Source organism: Xiphophorus maculatus, chromosome 7 (assembly GCF_002775205.1).
Source record: "Xiphophorus maculatus strain JP 163 A chromosome 7, X_maculatus-5.0-male, whole genome shotgun sequence".
In the NCBI taxonomy this organism is placed as follows: Eukaryota; Metazoa; Chordata; class Actinopteri; order Cyprinodontiformes; family Poeciliidae; genus Xiphophorus; species Xiphophorus maculatus.
Genome location: NC_036449.1, coordinates 7,114,815 through 7,135,515, shown reverse-complemented (window position 1 = coordinate 7,135,515; position 20,701 = coordinate 7,114,815). Strand labels below are relative to the sequence as shown.

The 20,701-nt window shown below is 39.4% G+C and overlaps 1 protein-coding gene across 7 annotated transcripts in view; it reads left to right on the top strand.

Moving 5' to 3' along the window:
* Positions 1-20,701, top strand: part of LOC102222986 (mitogen-activated protein kinase kinase kinase kinase 4-like) — a 104,228-nt gene that overhangs the window by 51,868 nt on the left and 31,659 nt on the right. For 5 of the 7 annotated variants that reach the window (XM_023337101.1, XM_023337103.1, XM_023337105.1 and 2 more), the window contains exons 4-16: positions 4,916-5,041; positions 8,811-8,921; positions 9,126-9,216; positions 10,292-10,422; positions 10,597-10,651; positions 11,627-11,705; positions 11,812-11,987; positions 12,084-12,156; positions 13,081-13,291; positions 14,013-14,174; positions 14,507-14,593; positions 15,532-15,864; positions 18,326-18,481. In XM_023337101.1, coding sequence (XP_023192869.1) covers positions 4,916-5,041; positions 8,811-8,921; positions 9,126-9,216; positions 10,292-10,422; positions 10,597-10,651; positions 11,627-11,705; positions 11,812-11,987; positions 12,084-12,156; positions 13,081-13,291; positions 14,013-14,174; positions 14,507-14,593; positions 15,532-15,864; positions 18,326-18,481 — 1,791 coding nt within the window. The remainder of the gene's footprint in view (positions 1-4,915; positions 5,042-8,810; positions 8,922-9,125; positions 9,217-10,291; positions 10,423-10,596; positions 10,652-11,626; positions 11,706-11,811; positions 11,988-12,083; positions 12,157-13,080; positions 13,292-14,012; positions 14,175-14,506; positions 14,594-15,531; positions 15,865-18,325; positions 18,482-20,701) is intronic. The other 2 variants (XM_023337102.1, XM_023337104.1) reach the window with 2 other exon arrangements.

Sequence of the window (20,701 nt, the reverse complement as noted above, 5' to 3'; positions counted from 1 at the left end):
GCACTAAAGTCATTATGGGGGGCAATAATGGAAAGTGATGCTGGAAGGACAAGGACAGAGACGAATGCCCAAAATAAAGGTGGAGGCTCCAAATAAGCTGATGAGGAAGAGACGCAGAAAGGACGTATGAAAGAGAGCAGTTAAATTCTGACATAGAGGTTACTGTCTGTCCTCAGACTGTCCATCAAGCTTTAGCTTTTGTATCGTCTTTGTCTGCCAGTGAGCAACATAGTACTCAGTGCGAGAAAAAAATATTAAATATTAAAGTAATTTAAAATGATTCCAAGCTGTGCATTGCACATGCTGATATTTTAATATCAGCGATCCAATATATTGTTCTAGTCAATTTTCTTCCAATTTTTCTGTTTCAGTCAGATTCTAGTTTCTAAGTTACGCTGTTAGTGGAAATGTTGTCCTTGGGAGCTCTACCATGACCATGATGTACTTGGTGAATGATCGCTAACGACAAAAACTGTTTGTCAAAAAACTTCAAAATTCTGACAGTGTTCAGTTAGAAATGGTTTTAAAAATGCTCTGATTCTGACCAGCATTATTACTCTGCAGGAAGTATTGCTGCCTTTTGTCCTACCAACTGTGCCAGCAGGGTCTTTCATATTAGAGGAGCTGCTTTATTGTTCTGTAAAGCATAACAGAAGTGAATGGAAGTAGCAGAAAGTCCCAATGTTTTTTACAGTGACATATTTCTGAAACTGTTATTCTGAGGTCAAAGTATGTGACACTATCCACATCAGTTTAACTTGTCATCTGAACCTGTAAAAACTCAATTGACAAGCTAATGTTACACTGATATACAGTCTGTTAGTTATTTCCCTCAGACAGTGAAAAGAAAATATATCAGTCACTGCAGAAGTTAGTTAGTCTACATGAATATCCTGGTAGGTATGCTTGAACAGGATGGTTACTTATTTAGTTTAATGAGACGATGTGTGGACTCTAACAAAAGGACTCTAAAAATAATAAAATATGCTGAAACAACAGATTTTCTTACCTGAGAAACTTTATGCTCACAAACAACACTTGCGGACTGGCTGCTAACTCCACTGTCTATTGTGACTGTGGTAATAATTTCTTCTTCTTTTCAGCATGTTTGGGGTAAAGCGTCAATCATGTTTCATCTTTAGCTCCTATCTCATATGCAATTGTCACCATCATGTTTTAAGAGGAGAACTGAGTGAAACCTCTGAATTATCACTGGTTGCTGTTTATTATTCCCTGTCTTTTGGCTGTTGTATGAGACCGTATTCACGGCCCACAGCCTGTGTTTTTTTCATTTATTTTTTTATTATTCTCCATTGCTGTAATTATTCTGAGGTGTTGGGATTCTCCGTGAACCACGTCTGTCCGCTGTATTTTTGTCTTTTGCTTCTACGACAGTTTTTTGTTTTTTTTTACCGGGTCCTCCTTTGTTTTCATCTGCCCATATCTGATGAGTCAGTTGACTGATGGTGACCGGGGGGATGACCCCCGGTGGTCTGCTGCTGGGGAGTGGATTAACAGATGAACTAGCTGGCTGGAGGTCCATCCCGCTGGATCCCTGACTGATTGGTTGGCAACCCGCCTGCTGAAATATCTTGCTGCCTGTTGGATTTCTGAAGCAGAAACCAGCTGACCAGCTGCCTGACAGTGACTCGAGGGATTGACTGACTGACGCTGTCATCTTTATGAGAGTCAAAGCTGACTCTCTCCAGACTGTTAAAGCAACAACAACAAAACGCTTGTATGTTGTAATGTCTGTTTATCACAACCAGCAGCTTAATAAAAAAGAATATTTATAGAATAAATCCACTGAAAGCTGTTTAGGTGGTTGAACTTTCAAATCCAGGGAAACAGTAAACTTAGATTCATTTTTAGCTGCAAAACTGAGCTGGAAATACGGCATTTGTAGATCAGCTTAACATATTAGCAGCTTAGGATTTATAAAAATAGGGAGTGGTTTGATAAAACAAGAAGACTTAAGCAGTAATGCTCTGCAAATGACAGCCAGGATATAAAAAAAACAGTTTTCAGATGACTTGGCATAAGGTCTACTGGATGTTCTTTATTTTAGAGATATGAAAACTCTCTTATTTTTAAACGCTGGAGTTTGGCAGCGTTGCCCTTTAGCCTGTAGGCCTTGTTCTGAAATGGCACCGCAGCTTTTTTCAATACAAATCCTGCGAAGGAAAGAAAACGTCACACATTCTAACAAGCAGATGGCAACCTGCAGTAGAAATGAGCCAACTTTACTTGCATGCAGTGGCTAGCCTAACCCCCCTCGGGTAGAAACTACTCCAATGCAACTCAGCAGCCAGATGACACTTTTTGTTGTTGTTGTTTTGACTCCACAGTAGGTTGTTGTTAACAACCTTTTGCAATAGTTTTCAGTCACATTGGATGATACGGAGTCTTTCTGCAAAAAAACCACCACAAAGCATGTCTTGATGTTACTTAATTTAACACAGAGCTCTGCTTGTGCTTCTTCTTCTTCTTGGGTTTCTTCCTGCATCTTTGCATGGCACAAACTACACAGAGAGGCCAAAGACTGGGTAATTAATACACACTGGCAAGAATGGGATTCTCATGGTTTTGAAAGCTTGAGTAGAAACTACTGCAGTGATGATGCTGATTACAAATTGCTCTCATTTTCCAGACTGTCTCTTTCGCTTCATCACTCCAATTGAGATCTACCATTTTAAATTCTTTGTATTTACAAAGATGTTATTGGTGTACAGAATTTACATGTAGGGCACCTTAATGAACAGAAAATTAAACTGCAGAAGTAAATGACCATATGAATTATTATAGTAATGATTAAAAATACCAGTGTGAGTGTTTAGATATATAGTTTGAAACTACAATATATGACATGATCTAACTGCATTCATTTAAATCTAAAATTCTTCAACCGATCATTATGCTAAAATACAACATCCTGGGGCTGAAACGATTAATCGGATTCGCTGTCATTAATCGATTTTTGTAATAATCGTCAACTAATTTAGTAATTGATTAATCGTTAACCAGAGTATAAAGGCTCAAAAGACAACCACTTGGTGTGAAAAATACAACATACTGGCCATAAAATGTTTATTTTCTTATTTAAAAATAAGTTGAATTACTTAGGTTGTTTTTTTTGCATCTTTTAATGTGTTACTAATGTTACGACTGGCTCAAGGTCATAACAAAAACGGGAGACCATGCAGTGGTTAAAGTGCATAAAAAGGAATATTTATTAACACAAACAACAATGGATCGAGGATGTCAGTATCAGTGGTGTAATGCAAATGCTTGGATGTGGTGTATGAGTGCATATGGAGTTGTTGAAGTGCAAAAACAAAGACAAACTCAAATGTGCAAAAAGGAGGGGAGCTGAGGCCTGGCAACAAAACACCACAAGCATCGAGGCAGAGTGGACGCCGAAGGCGACCCAGAAGGTGGAGACAGCCAGGTTTAAATGCTCTGTGCTCCAAATGAATAAAATCAGCAGCACCTGTAAAGGGGAGGAGCACAAAGACAAACAAGACACCTGCAACCCAGCCCATTAGGCCCAGGGCCGTAACACTAATATATTATTTTGATATTGATGCACAGCGTTAAGCCAAAATGTAAAACAAGAACCCTCTAAATTTAGTATTAGTTTTCAGGTGCTTATTGCAGAGAATAGTATAGCTTCTGAAATTAGCACGTTAGTTTTTCCTACTATCTGTTTGAAAAACAAACCCTTTTAAAACCAAACACTTAAAACCTTTTTACTTATAGCTGGTTTACGTCTACCATGTGGCCATGTCTTGGTCAAATAATACTGTACAGATAATTTAGGTGATTGTTTCTTCAGTTTGATGGAGGTAAGATTAGTGGTCTGTCCAGAGCTGACAATGCTGTCGCTTGTAGAGGGAAAGGTTGTTTTGTATTGAATGATCTGCAAGTTCAACAGAGAAGAAACATCAGTCGTGATAAATGTCACAAAGTCCCAAGCCATGGTGTGAAAATCCAAATGTTTTCTGTTTTCAACTCCTCTGAGTTTTTGGATGTTGAAACCCGTACTGATGGACGCGCTGATGTTTCTGGCGCTCCTGAAAATCGAACTGCGGTTGCCACGGTGAAAATGTCAAGTCTTGTTTGTCAGTTCGGTTGATCAAACTCGGCCGCAGCGAAGCAATGAAAACTGTCGCCGGGCTTCAGCGACGAGGGAGCGATGGAGAAATAACCACTTGATCTCATTATGTTGTATGTAAAACCCGGAGCCTGTGACAGGGAGAGACGGTGGTTCTGTTTGGGTCTGTTATGAGTTTCAGCTGTTTGTTTGGAATGGCGGGACATAGTTTGGTTCCCTGCGTGGACCGGTTTTCCATAAACACACTGGAAAACAAGTTATGGGAAAAAATTTTACTTTTTTCCCTCAAGTTTTCCAGTGTAAAGTAAAGAGGAGGAAGACCTTTTTCTATATAAATGACGGTTTCTCGCTAATCAATGAGGAACAAGCCTGAATTTGAGAGAAAAAAAACTTCATTTTTCTCAAATTTGGGCTTTGTGTGCTTCAGTAAAGGACAACATAACCATTTTTTTATCTTGAACTTATTATAAAGATACAAAACCAGCTGAGATGGAGTAAAAAGGAGTGTTTCATGCCTTTCAGTTCCCCCAAAATTGGAAAAAGACAAATTTCAAGACGATATTAAAGTAGATTTGCAGACAAAAGACAAGACAAATGACAAAATTATGTTAAAAATGTCACCTAGTTCAGTTTTTATTGCTTCAAGTTTCAGAGGTTTTTGTTTTTTTTTTGGTTCTTGTAGAAAGTTTTTGTTACTTTAACCACAAGAATGGAAATAACTTATGAGATTGACCCATGATACAGGTAATTATAGTGATGTGTTTTCAAAGTGACATGACTGCAGCTGTTATTCTTCCATAGGATGAAGAGGAGGAAATTAAGCTGGAAATCAACATGCTGAAGAAGTATTCACACCACAGAAATATAGCCACATACTACGGCGCTTTCATCAAGAAAAGTCCACCGGGCCACGATGACCAACTCTGGGTGAGTTGACCTCATCGGTAATACTAAAAATTCTGTACCATAAGCATATGCAGTATATCACCATGTCTGCCATATATTGGGTCACACTTATTTGCATACATACTCCACAAATGTTGCCGCAGTGATGCTGTAATAAAATTATTAGTTCTCGTGCAGACGCTCTGTCTGCGCTGATGAGCAAAAACAGGAGAAAAAATAGAGAGAAGATTCTCCGTAAAGATGAAATCATGCATGTTAGCCCACGTTTATCGTAAACATCAACATTTTTATCAGGGCCCACAAGTAGGAACTGGTGGAGTCGACGTGAGTTGGCAAATATAGGCGGCGGTTTCTGGTTAATCTGGTTTTGGATCAGGTGTTCAGTAAATTCAGGCTGCATAATCAGGTGAATAAATGACACCACCCTGCTGTTAGATCACTCTTCCCCTTTCTTAGTTTATGAGCAGTGACAACATTACTGGGTCATTCGCAGGGTGTGAGTCAACGTCATCTGAGCTACCTAAAAACATGTTCCCTGCGTCTTTCAGGAAGTTGCATTTTAACACAAAGCAGCATGCTTTATTTGACGAGAACCTGGTGTAATGAATAACTGCAGTAAAACAATAGGCTGTTACGAAAAGAACTGCTTGTATAAAGGAACTGAAATAGTTATTGTGGCACAGTTTCTAAGTTCTCTGGAGCAGCTGAATAAGAATAATGAGCATCAAAATGTTCATTTGGGATATTTTCAGCCGTTTTTATTCACTTCTGCTGTGTTTTGTTAGTCGTAATGTAGAGTGGTGGTGTTGGTTTGGACTCTAGTGATAGATTACTCTCACAATAATGAGAAATAAATGGGCAATAGTTGAATGGTGTTGCTTGAACAGATTGGTGGAGCCTTTAATAATGAAATGATGAAATCCCCCGTCTGGAAAAAGGGTTGCATTCATGTCTAGTTTTAATGAGCTCATCAGTTAAACCAGACAACAACCCAACAATGTTAGCTCAGCTTATATGACAGTAATAATCCCAAAAAACAGATTTTTTTTTTTTTTTTAAAAAGTGTTTTTAATATAATTTAAATTAAACTGTTGTAGTAGAGAGGGAGCACAGCCATGAAATGTTTTACAAATCAAGACAGATTCTTGATACTTTACAATGTCGTTCCAACTTAGTCGTTCATGTTTTTGGCAGGCTTGTTACTGATGATGTCATACTATTAATTTGGCTAATAATTATTTGACCGATTGGGAACCCTAATACACCATTATGAAAACAGAGAAAAAATGCCACCGTGTCATAACGTCTTAAATTACACCCTCCATCCTGGCGCAGCGGGACACACTCTTCATCCCTATGCACAGGCTCTAATCAGAGTGGGAGCACATTTTTTGTTAAAAACAATACGCACACTTAAAAGATGTGACAGAATACTCTGCAAATTCTTCTTCACTTTTTATTCATACTTAGAATCACATGTTGTCTTTTTGGATATGTTAGCAAACAGTGACAGCAGTTAAATAGCTAGGTCTGACGTTGGGTTGATATTGCTGATCATTTCTGAATTTAAGATCAATTAGTGTCCCTCGTGTGTGAATACTGAGGGAAACCGATTAGCAGAGTTGCTTGTTTTATGACCAGTGGAAGAAATATTTCCGTTACCCCACAGCACAGCCATGTGTTTGTCTTCACAGCTGCTTCTTTAACCTCTTTTAACGGTTTCCACTTATGAGTGGAAACCGTCATCATCATGCTGTCCACTGTGTGTGCATAGGAGGCACAAAGGCCCGAGTTTTATGATGATTATGTTCTTAAACGACCATCTCTGAAGATGCGGCTTCCTCTTCTGAGTGGAAGCACTTAGCGTGCTTGTAAGGCAACGTGTGCATCGTCAGGTCGACATGTGCAGATGCAGAAAGCACCGCAGGCTTTTAAGACATGACTTTGGGCCTATCTGCAAAAATGTAAGGGATAAAATGAAGAAGAAGTAACTGAAACAGTGCGAAACAAATAAAAGTATTTCAAGCATATTTAAAGATCCAAGTAGCACGAGTTCCTGATTTTTCATCCGTACGTGCATGAGCTGATTGCAAACGTAAATGTTCAACAGAAATATATCATTTTTGCTGGATTTGTTCTCTCACAGCTGCAAATGTGATTGTGTGAAGGTTGCAGGACAAACCAAAGCAAGGAGTAAAGTGCTTTGGTTTACTCCTGCACTTTCAAAGCATCTGAAAGTGTCGCCAGTGTTGAGGGGTGTAGGGCAGCATCCCTGTCAACAGGAAAAAAAAATATATATATGAAGCAGCAACTCTCACCAGGACTAACAACTCCAGTAAACGACCCGGAAAATGAGCTGCTGCGTTTACATAATGTCTGACACACTGACCTCCAGATTTTACAAAGGAGACAATTAAAAGAGAACTCTGCTAGGATTCATGACGGCGTGCTCCACATAAAAAGGGTTACTATCAGGAACATCAGTGTTTCTAGAGTATTTTAGAGTTTATAGGCGACTACAGTTCTGAGAGGATAAAACCTCATGACAGGTTCAAACCTGAAGGTTTGACTGTGCTTTATTAATTTGTGTATTTCATGCTTTATTCCTCTGCTACAAAAAAAAATCAACTCTATCTTGAAAGAAAATTAAAAGTACTCTTTGACTTGTTACCGGAAAACTGAATCAGAAGACGAGAATAACCTTAAAGTGTTGGATCTTTATATTGTTAGACCAGTGGTCTCAAACTGCAGTACTTGAGGAGATGTGCCTTATCTCGTCCTACACACTTGAATTAAATGAGTAAACTGCCTCACTAGCATCCAGTCAGGCTCTACAGAGCTCTGCTAATGAGCTGGTATTGGAGCCAGGTGTGCTGAAGCAGAGACACATCTAAAAGTTGTAGGACCACAGCCCTTGACGAAAGCAGTTTGAGACGACTGTGTTGGGCTGTCGACAAATTCTAGGAAAGTTGTAGATACTAACAAAACATAAACATGGCATTTCTGGAATCCCTATAAAATATACTGTACTAAGACTCAACAGGGTGGCAAAATGGTAAATTTGTTTCTCCTTCTTTCATGCTAGTTTTCTTAGTACAACTGCTGCAGTGTGAAGTTTGCTCACTTTGGCCTTAAGATTCAGATTTTGGCCAACTGGGATTAGGAGCAGAGGCAACATAATCATCACGTTTATGCTTTTAGCTAACTCTAGCATCTTCTATTAGCAGATTGTACAATTAGCATGGCTAGCATCTAACTGTAAAAATGATTAAGGAGTTCACGTTTATGCTTTTAGCTAACTTTAGCATCTTCTATTAGCAGTTTGTACGGTTAGCATGGCTAGCATCTAACTGTAAAAATGATTAAGGAGTTCACGTTTTTAGCTAGCATCTATTAGCGGTTTGTACGGTCGACATAATTTAAACAGTAATCTCGTTTGGTGCACCTCAGCTACAGACAGCACCCACCACAATCAGTTTGCTTACTCTTTAAAACCTGCTGGTTTCTATTCAAATGCAAAATTTTTATGTGACAGCAGAAGGTTGCTAAAAGGACCAAATGTGGAGAAAGGAGTGTACTTATTTCTAGTTTTGTGTTGTTTTTCAGCTGAACTAGGCTATATTATTTGTTTAGTGAAAGGCAAATAAGTTGGGTGGTTTTGTCTTATTTCTTGACATGTTTGTAAAAGATTTTTGGGGAAAAAAATCAACATTTGACGTTAGGCAATTTGAGAAGTGTCAGATAATGAGGGATTATCTCTAACTTGTTATCTGTACGTTCTGCCCTTCAGCTTGTCATGGAGTTCTGTGGCGCCGGCTCAATCACCGATCTGGTGAAAAACACCAAAGGAAACTCACTGAAGGAGGACTGGATCGCCTACATCTCCAGAGAGATCCTCAGGGTGTGTTACCAGCACTTTCACGGCATTGTTCTCTAACTGGCAAAGGCTCCCCACATCATCATTTGCATATTACAAAAAGAACAAAAAATATATCTCCTTTTGATTTTTAACTAGATTTGCATTTGAACAAATAGTGAGTACGCAGTGGAAAATGTTCTTTGAGATACGCTCATGTTTTGTCATTTAAATTCTGTGTTTGTGCAGGGATTAGCTCACTTACACGCTCATCATGTGATCCACCGTGACATCAAGGGACAAAACGTGCTGCTCACTGAAAACGCTGAAGTCAAACTGGGTAAAAAGCTTTAACCTTCAAGCTGAGAAAGATGGTGTGCACCGCATCTTACCAGGCACTAAATGAGAGTTTTTGGCTCATCGGTTTTATTAGACTTGTGCAAATTATTTCATAAAAAATAAATTAAAGAATAAAAGAATCCTACTTTGCTATTTTAACATTGTTGGAAATCTTCCAGTAGTCCATCTTATCTTTATTTCTCTAATTGTTTTCAATAAGATTACAGTTTATGATCAGAGGTACTCTCTGTGAACTCTCTGATTGCTGTCCTGTGACACAAAGTGGAGGCCGCGCGTTTCCACTGCAGCCGCGACAAAACACTCTAGGATTTATCTTGAAATGGCACGATGGAGATTTTGTGAGAGAGCAAAACTAAACGAGGACTTTAGCAAAACTAAGACGAGGTGAAAAGCAAACCTCAAAATAATTATTGTGCGTAAAAACCGTCATTTCTGTGATCTTTTCCACATTTTCTCCTACTTTCAAACGGGATTAGAGGATTTTGTAAATATAAGTCATAAAGAATCATGAATTTTATTCGGCTGATAAAACTCCACCTGTGTGTTGAGTAAAACTGTAACAAAATCTAATTTTATGTGCAGTTCGCACATTAAAACTGAATTATTTTATTTTCACAGTTCATCACCTAGACATTTTGAGTGAAACTGAGAGGATAAACTTGTTAATTCATATTTTTTAATGAAATAAAGTTTTTTTTTTTATGTGATAATTAAAATATTAAGTGATCATGTAGGATATTTTTCCACCTGTTTAATTCTCACCCGTTCTCAGAAAGTGAAATAAGTCTGAATTGTTAATAGAAAACATTATTCCCATTAAGAATATGTCTTTAATTTTTTAAAGCACTACAAAGTCGATTTTCAGAAAAAACAGCATTTCTCTGTCGAAGCTCACCAAAAACAAAAGAAAAAGAAAAACAAAAAACTGCCACCCATGATGGCACTTTTATAAATGTATCTGAGGTCAGCACACAGTGTGAAGGATAAACCATTCGCCTGGAATATGATGGATTACAACTGTATCTGTGTTTTTTTGTTTTGTTTTTTCTCCACAGTGGATTTTGGTGTGAGCGCTCAGCTGGACCGGACGGTGGGCCGAAGGAACACCTTCATCGGGACGCCCTATTGGATGGCTCCGGAGGTTATCGCCTGCGACGAAAACCCCGACGCCACCTACGACTACAGGGTAAGGACGAGCTGGAAGACAACGGTCCTATGAAGCAAAACACGTGCAGTATTTATATTTACAACACATTACATTATCCAGAATTTATGAAACTCCTTTTATTATTATAAAGAAAACATGTGGGTTTCTGGGCATGTGTAGAAAGGCCTCACTGACTCTGACCCTGTCTTCCAGAGCGACCTTTGGTCCTGTGGCATCACAGCCATAGAGATGGCGGAGGGAGCTCCCCGTAAGTACATCTACGTTTTGCCAGGGATTTATTCAGGGTTTCCTGTTTTTTTTTTTTTTTGAAGGTGTGGCACTTTAATGCGTTAATTTTGATTAATTAGCTACATAGAAATTAACGTGTTTAAAAGTATTCTTGCAAATAATCGCATTTATTTATTTTTTAAGAAACAATTTTTTAAAAAGCCTCCAGTCGGAACCTTTGTGGCGTGTTTCTGGTACGGCCGTAAATCTGCCGCACAAGCTACATCTCTAAACAAATCTGCTTCTCTAATCCCACTTGGGGTTAATTTTAGTTTAAAAGCACAATCTGATGAGATGCGTTAAAAGACTTGTGTTGTGCTAATAGAAGTTAGCCTATTCAAAGCTAAAATAGCACCACAATGCAATTCAATACGTCCCCAATGCTAATATTAGCTCTCACGTCTTTAAAGAAGGTTTTGTGAATAATCAGGGTTTCTTGAAATACTTGTGTGTAGTGTCACTTTGCTGATGGTTAAGTAACCTAATTAACAAATTAGAAACAATCAATATATTTGTTGTTGAGCTCATATGTTTATTTATTCAATAATTTAGCATTAAAGAGGGTTATTGAATTTAAAATGTTTATGGTTTGATTAGTTTTGATTCTTAGTAATTCTCGATTTATATACAGACCCTACAATTAATTTGATAAAAAATTGTATAAATTTTATTTACCGTATATTAAAAGAAAAACATACAGCTAAAATACATTTGGTGAGTTTACTTGGTGAAAATACTTTGAAATGTTCGATTTATCAGATTTCTTTAAAACAGAAACAGCCACATGTTTCTGCAGCTGACAGTTCAGTCGCTCTAATGCAGGCTGATGTCAGATTGTGCGAAATAAACGGTTAGCATGTGGCGTCAAAGTAAACACTTTCACCATCTTTTTAAAAAAAATTATAACACATGGTTTTGTTCACAACGTCTCTGTTTTTTGGTATCTTCGCTGCAGCTCTGTGTGACATGCATCCGATGAGAGCACTCTTCCTCATCCCCAGGAACCCTCCTCCTCGACTGAAGTCCAAAAAATGGTGCGCTAACTTCTTCCGCCCTCCTCCCCAATCGACGCAACCGACCTCTCTTGCGAATACGTGGGAATAAAATATTCCAAACTTTGACGTTTAAACGGCATTGCAGGTCGAAGAAGTTCTTCAGCTTCATCGAGGGCTGCCTGGTGAAGAACTACACCCAGCGGCCCCCCACTGAGCAGCTGCTGAAGCACCCCTTCATCCGGGACCAGCCCAACGAGAGGCAGGTCCGCATCCAGCTCAAGGATCACATCGACAGAACCAAGAAGAAGAGGGGCGAGAAAGGTAAATTAAGTAGTTGCATCATTTGCAGCTGATTTGAGATAAAATTTTAGATCCTTACTATTTGGGGTTTGTTTTTGGGTTTTTTTAAATTCATAGATGAGACAGAGTATGAATACAGTGGGAGTGAAGAAGAGGAGGAGGAAGCTTCTGAGCAAGAAGGAGAGCCAAGGTAAACATGCTAAAAGATTTAGTAGGATTCAAAAAGTTAAAGATAGTAAATTCATGCTTTTTTTGTACTTAAATAATTATGACCTGAAGAACAGAAAATGTGCAAAAATGCATACTTTGTGTGCTTAGATCACGTAAACGAGATCAGCTTAAGAGAAAACACGTTTTTGGAAAGTACAAAATAGCAACGGGAAAAGTAGAATAACTGCTCTGACACGTCTAGCATAAGAGGTATCCACATTTTTTTTGGTAAAACATAAGATTTAATCAGACAACTACATCCAGCAAATAACACAAAATAAAGAATACACTTAATTTCTTAAAATTGAATATGCTCCAAGGAGGAGGGCTAAAAACCGCTGGAGAATCTGAAATCCAACCAGACTGACTGACTGGAGGCTGGAAAATCAGCAAATGAACAATCTAATAAAAACAGCAAAACGTAATAAAAAGCTGCGACGTTTGGTCATTTCCTATATCTTGTGACCTGTTTAACATTTGACTGGTGTTTCTAGCTGGAAGTGTGAGGGACTGCTTAAATTTCAAATGTTTAATGTGTCTGAATGATTTGAAAGCCTCCTCTGTTCATCAGTAGTTCAATTTAAGTGGCACACTTTAAAAAATATAAAAATTATACAAAATAGATGTCCTGTTCTGAAGCAAAAAGTGGCATTTTTAGATATCAGTGGTTGATGTAGCACCAAGATCGCACAAGTTGCTAAATTCCCAAAAAAATGTGAAGGAACTTTCACTGAAGCTTTAATATTTGGTGTAGACGGCCACTGTAAGGAGTTAAACATCACACATCCTATCCAAAAGTCATAGGAGAACATGGGCTTATATTCTGCGCAACATTTTTAAACAGCATCCTTATTTGTTTCTGTGCTAAACGCTTGTTATTCCTGTCGTGTCTGCTGCCGGGCAGCTCCATAGTCAACGTTCCGGGCGAGTCGACGTTGCGCCGCGACTTCATCCGGCTGCAGCAGGAGAATAAGGAGCGCTCCGAGGCCCTGCGCCGCCAGCAGCTCCTCCAGGAGCAGCAGCTCCGCGAGCAGGAGGAGTACAAGCGGCAGCTGCTGGCCGAGAGGCAGAAACGAATCGAGCAGCAGAAGGAGCAGCGCAGGCGGTTGGAGGAGGTGAGCGAGTCAAAAACCCAAACGTCTTATTGTGCTTTATGCAATCTAAGACTGAGAGGAGACATTATAATGCTCTCTGTGTTGCAGTTCATCCAGTTTTCTTCTTTAACAGTAAGTTTTCCAAAAATTTAGAAATAAATCCAAGAAAGGCTACATTTAGATATTTTACTGTACAGAAGTCAAACCAGCAGGACGTTTTCAATCAGAGAGTGAAGTTTGCTCTTGGCTGACATGTCAGACTCTTGGTGATGTTTAAATTTGCGTAAAGCCATCTCAAACGAAACATAATTATGAGAAGTTTTCTTCAAGATTAACTAGAATGTTGCAGTAAACTTTTACAGCTGCTTTCTTCAAAACTATTTCCCCAAATCATGCAGACTAGTTAGGAAAATACATCAATTTCCAAGGATTTTCATTATTTAACTCAAAAAATGTTTCTATCAGCTTTAAACAACCAGAGATGCACGTTGGCACATTTTTGTTTACAAAATAGGCAAAGCAAAACTGGCCGGGCTACACAGTGGAAGAAAATAGATTGATTAAGACATTTTGGAGCAATAAAGAGTGAAAAAAGCAACCTAATCCTAAAAGAAGACTTACAGTATCATCTGAAATAACCCACCCTGCCTGAGTGTCGAGGATTGTGTCCCAGAAGAAAGTTTTAAGACTCGGTTGATCGTATAAATTAGAAATCCTACATGCCACTCGTGTTCCCCCACAGCAACAGCGGCGCGAGCGCGAGATGAGGAGGCAGCAGGAGCGCGAGCAGCGCCGACGGGAGCAGGAGGAGAAGAGGCGCATCGAGGAGATGGAGCGCCGCCGCAAAGAGGAGGAGGAGCGAAGGAGGGCGGAGGAGGAGAAGAGGAGGGCCGACCGAGAGCAGGTAACAGAACAGAGGCTAATAGATATTCACATAGATAAAATGAGAAATCTGAACAAAACGTTTCAGACTGGCTTGTACTTACCAGTTGTGAGTAACTTTTAAAAATGTATTGGAAAATGAAAATGAATCCCGACAGACTCACCGTGCTCTAAACTGTTAGCATTAGCAGCATTATGTTCATTTCAATCAAGGAACAAACTTCAAAGTCCTACTTACTACCCGCCTCAATGAGTAATCCAAGCTAACTTTACCTCTCATAGGAACCTTGCATGTCTTCTTCTGTCTTGTTTTAGTTTTTCAGGTGTGTAACTACGTTTACGTTTGATTGACAGGAGTACATCCGGCGCCAGCTAGAGGAGGAGCAGAGGCACCTGGAGATCCTGCAGCAGCAGCTCCTCCACGAACAGGCCATGCTTCTTGTGAGTTTTAGCCGTATCGTTACATCATAGCACCACCGGCACAGCCGCCTCCTCCTGGCTCCACGGTTTATTTGCTCTATTGTCTTATTAGTCACACTCTTCCGTCTGTTTTTGCATTCCGAGTGTAATCCTCCGAGTGTCACGTTTCATCAGGCTGGTAAGTTGGACAGCAGGAGTCCCTCTCTGCACATGGTTTCTGTTTCCATTTACCTCGCCGGCCAACTGAATGCCGATGTTTAGTTTATCCTTTTGTTTAGTTTTTTATTTCATTTTCTGGGTTTCAGAGATCCACGGGGAGCCGTTAAAAACTGAGGGCACGACATAATGAGTTTTCTCAGGGTTTGAAAGGGGAAGTCGGGATGTTTACAGGGCCCTCAGTGATGGAGACGCCGTCACCAGGAAACCAGTCATCCAGCAGGAAGAGAGGGTTTCCCCCTCGCTCTCCCCCCGTTTGTCTTCTGTAGACGTTGGGTTGCTTTGTTTTTTAAGGATTTTGTCCCTTTGGGTTTAACAGTAAATACTCATTTAATGCAAGGATGTGACCGTCATCACCTCTACATCATTGTCTGCGGTCAACACTTCCTTGAGAGTCAGTTTATGAGCCTATTATAAAAATGAGCTTCCTCATAAGCTTATTTCAACAAGTCAAATATTTATGAATTACTAAAAATGGCACAAAACAGTGGATGGTAGAAGCATTTTAGTTTCCCTCAGTTTCCAAATTGAGAGACTGAGTTGGTTCACAGAAGAATAACTTGCTAACAAACCCTAGTCATAAATTGTTGATGAAGGTTTGGGGTCCCAGAGGAAGTAAAAGGTGTTTTATTGTTATTTATAAAATCAGCAGAATAGTCGGTGAAGCCCGTTCGCCCAGCCTCTTACAGTGACTCTTCTTCTTTTGTTTTTTTTTAATTGAACTCCGGCCTCCCTGTACTCAGGAGTATAAATGGCGGGAGCTTGAGGAGCAGCGGCAGGCTCAGAAGCTTCAGAGGCAGCTGCAGCAGGAGCAGTCCTACCTGCTGTCACTGCAGCAGAACCAGAACCAGAACCCGGACAGTAGCAAAACAAGCCAGCAGCAGAGCACCAAACCCCCGCAGAGCCTCGAAGCCGACAGGGTAAAGCCCCCGCAGACGCCCGACCCGGATGCACAAAAACAACCGCAGGGCTTTAGCAATGAGAAGACGCGGCCCGGACCGGAGAAAACGACAGAACCCAAGCTTCCTGCGGCTGAGCAACAAGGCCCCGCACCTGACTCTGAGCCGGTCAGAGAGGTGAACGTCGTAACTGAACACCTTCCCTTCGACTGCAGCAGAAGTATTGGCTTTGCTTGTGTGAACTTACTGCTTTGGGTCTGTTGTGTCTTCCTCTGTGGTGGCTGACTCCTGCTGCTGAATGGGTGGGTGCTTGGTAGATGTTGTCCTTTCCTACAACTCACAACCCTCATGATGAAACTAGGTTCTCACGCACTTAACGGTAAAGCTGAACCAACAAAAGACAACCGTTATATTCACGAGCGTCTCTGTCGGCTTTTCTTTTGGTTCAATCCAAACGTAAATACCCTTAGCAAAATGACTAATGTACTCAGCTTATTTCAAGTATCAAAATAAATAATATTCCAGTCCTCTTCTTTTTATTGACCAAATCTGTCACTGACAGTACAAAGCAATCAATGTGGCTAAAATTCTATCTGTAAACGTAAACCTTGGTCAGATGCAAGAAGAAATTCATATACTTTCTAACATTGTATATATTTAGAGACTAATGCCTAATCATCAATGATGATCCTCTATCATGGTGTCTGCGTGTCCTTAAAATGTCTTGAATTCATCCAAGTAATATTAAAGCCTTAAAATGTCTTGAATTCATCCAAGTAATATTAAAGACTTAAAATGTCTTAAATTCATCTAAGTAATACTAAAGCCTTAAAATGTCTTAAATTCATCTAAGTAATACTAAAGCCTTAAAATGTCTTAAATTCATCTAAATAATACTAAAGCCTTAAAATGTCTTAAATTTGCTTTAAAAAATGTAAGTTGGCTTTAATTCGTTTCTCACAGGTCTGACATTTTGTCGTGGCGGGACAATCTTATCTTATATCATGTTTCTTTCCTGTCAAAGAAACGTTTGAGTCGTGTGTACACATTTTCAATCCGTTCTGTCGCAAGCTAGCATTTTTTGCATATATGGTGGGAAAGTGTGCATTTATCGCCAGGTAGCTGGACGACGGTTCATCGTCACCACCGGCTCATTCTGTTGCCAACCCATGCGACGTTGCATTTTGTGCACTGCTTCAATACAAAACATGGTTCTTTTTTTTTTTTTGTGCACATTTCTGTCGTGATACACATCTTAAATTTAATTCAAAATGGTCTTAGAAAGGTCTTAAGTTTGAGTTGCTGAAACCTGCAGGAACCCTGTCAATGGAAAAATAATGAATTTTGTTTTCTGATCACTTGAATCACTTAGTCAAACAGTTTGCATAACCAAAGCAATCCCAGGATAATGCCTGAATGTCTAGTTTAATTCCTAGTAGTGACTAGTAGTACTATAGACACAGAAGTGCTTGTTAATGTCATACTCTGATTTTGGAGGCCCCTAATCTGAACGCCTTCCATTCATCTCCCAATAATTTCTGTTGTTGATGGACTTGGAGTTTAATCACTGACTATTACTGCCTCAGACTCACTGTAAGGTCATTGTGTAACAAGAGGACAGACATTTAAAATGACTTATAAATAGGTAAATCTTTGGGACTGTAACCAGTCTATTCTATTCACAAAATGTCTGTTTACACACAAGGTAAACATCTGTTACATTCAACGGGTGAACTCTTATAATAAAGAAAAGTAAAATGAGTTTGAAAAACAAAATCTTTAAAAACTATGTTTATTAAGCATTCAAAATTTTCCAGTCATAAGCTATCATTATTATTTTTTTTTTTTTTTAAGTTAGACGCAGGGGTGATGTCACACTGTGTGCAAGAAAGCAGTCAGTTTGGGCTTCCTCTGATGAGGAACTTTTTCACATATATGTATATGTATATATATATATACACAAGGAGAAATCATTGACTTGGTGTATTCAAGCTTAAATGTTTATTCTCCAATTCTTACATTTGATTTAAAAAAATTGCTGTATGAAAAACATGTCCGTTTTTATTTCTTAAATAAAAATCCGTTCTGAAAAATGTTGTGACAGCTCGAACATAAAGGGATCTCTTTTGCTATGGCCCGCTATCGTTCCAAACAATTAAATCACTACAAATGTTATGCACTGTAAAACAGGAACTTGCTTAAAAATCAAGAATCAGATGAGTATAGATTATGTTTCTTGATCTAAAGAATAAATCTTGCTTTAAACTCTTGGCCATTGAAAAAGGAGCTCTCATATTTTCATAACTCATCTCTATTACTTCTTCTGGGAGTTTAGAGCCTGATGTGCGTGTCTTAACTTCTCCTCTCTTCCTTTGAGAAACGGCATGTCACTTTTACTGGTCATGTTGCTCTCGTCCTCGCTGACTTGTGGGAATAATGCAGCGACAGTAACACCGCCGGCCTAGTAGAGAGTCTTTTGTTTTCCGATGTGCTTGGACTACTGCTCGTACGAATAACCCTTTTTTCTCTCTGGGAAACAAACTAACCAACCGCGGCGTCTGATGACTTCTGTCCTCGTCGCAGTGCCTTCTCGTCCAGACTGCGGGTTTTCTGACGCCTCTTGTGTGTCGCTCCGCAGGCCGACGAGCGGTACAGGAAGAACATTCAGGGTTCCCCGCAGTCGGCTCAGACCAAACCCCAGCAGCCCCCGGTGCCGCCGCGCTCCGAGTCTTCGCACGCTAACGGGAACGCCGCATCGGAGGCGCCCGCGATGCACCGGCCTGTGGAGCCGCAGGTAACGACAACGTCTCCTGCTCTGCTTAATCGGTCATAAAGGTTTTGCTCGTAATGTGAACATCTGCAAAGTGCAAGAATGTATTGTTTTAACTCTGAGCATATTAACATGTGGCAATGCACGTTTCCTGGATCTGATCTGCATATAATTTGGTACATTGGAACATACTCTTATATTTCGTCAATTGTCGGCACCGTTGCCAGGGATCTAAAACCCCCTGCGGTAATTTCAGCCTGCCTGTAATTGTTCACTTTTCTGAAGAAAAACCTTTTCTGACAAAATCTGTAATTTAAAAGCTGTTTTCAAAATTCACTAAAATACTTTCTATTAGTTTTGTAAAACATAGCAGTAGTGAATGGAGGTAGCTAAAAGTCTCACGTTTTTGCGCATAATCAGTCCGAAAGATAGGATTCAAACTTTACAACAAGAGGTTTCTACTCATGACAGTTTAGGTGCACGTTTTACTTTTATGCTTTGAAAAGTTTTAAAATGCTAATGTTCACTTATTTGTGTTTATATTTGATCTTTGATCAACTAATCTTTTTCCCACTAACTCTCTCATTTTCAGGTGATTTCAAATGTTTGTCACTGTAAAACATGTATCAATAACATTTTGACTAATGCCGCTTTTTTCCTTCAGTATTTACTCTTTGTGGATCAGGGATTTTAGCTAGCCACGGTTTGGTTGCTTCATCTGGATCCACGGAGAAAGCATTTCTTTTGTATGCTTCTCCATTTTGAGTCTCATTGTCATCACCTCCGTTTCAGTTCCCCTCCCCAAAATGACTGCAGTGTACCAAGGAAAGTCTTTAAATCTCCAAACTAATGCTTTATTCATTTGCGGACGGGGAGTTTCATGACACAACAGTGCCGGGAACTGTTAGCACGTTTTGTAACAATGAAAGGAGAATATTTCCTGTCCTTCTTTCCCCACGATTGAATTTAAACTTGTTGAACTGATTCATAAAAAAAAGAATATGTTTTTCTTTTTAATGAAAAAACTCGCATCAGAGTTTTATTTTATCAGGAATGTCCTGGTTGTGCTGTGAACAGCATCAGCCTCCAAATGTCTACACTGGGAGTGGAAGGCTTCAGGGTAAAGTCATCTGTAACATTTACATCTCTGCACTATATTTGGCATCTCCGCTCCATGTTCTGCTTCTCGTCATTGCGCTGCTGGTATTCAACAGCATCTATAATTTACAGGCCTGCAGATTTTGCATCGGAGTGACTCGGACTGTAATAGTCTCTTCCCAGCGAGGGACTGGAGCAGCTTTGCATGAATAACTGCGGCTCATTAAAGTCGATCGGCACGAACGTGACACACAGATTAAATAAAACGGAAAAAGCGGCGCCGTCGCGTTGTGAAATCAGGGTAATTATATAAATCACGTGCGTGTTATTAGACTTTCATTTTTAATGTAAAGCTGAGCAGTCAGCTTTCTCCTCTTAGACGGTTATCAGTGAGCTTCGATGTGGGTTTGTGTCTTAACATTGCCTCTCTTTTCATCCATATAAATATTTAAGATAATTGATTGAAATATTTTTTTTATCTAATCAGATTAGAAAACCTTTTTTTTCTCACTTATACTCCCATAATCCCCATTTATGACGTTACTAGGAGAATAAAGGAGGTACAGTAGTTATAACTCCTGCTTTAGACGAAAGATAGGATTCAAACTTTACAACAAGAGGTTGGTTTTAGACATTTTGCTGCCCGGTAGAGTGTTTGTCTTTAAATGCATGTTTGCATGCCAGCCTATGTTAATTTTTTAATAGTACAACTTTTTTTTACAACATTAGTCGTGGAGAGAGCTCCTATACAATTATACGTTAGCTGAAGCTTCAGCTTTAGCTTTATTACAGCTGCAAGCCTAATTATCTGTTAATCAAAGTGAAGTGGCGTTTCTGTCGACGTGTGTCGAGAGTCACGACAGAAATGGATTAAAAATACATTCTGGTAGCTCTGCACAGCAGCATTGACGCAGGAGTAGCTACTAATGGCAGCAAGCAGGACCTTGAAACTTGTTTTTATTCAGCCGTTTGCAAAACTGCATGCATGACAATATTTCTACACGTTGCGGCATGTGCAAGAGTTTAATAATGTGGTTAAATTTACATTTTTATAATACCACTGTTGATAAAAGAAAAAAATTATGGCATTAGAGGAGGGTTTATTTTTTCGGCAATCAAAACTGAAATTTTGAGATTAACTTCTCA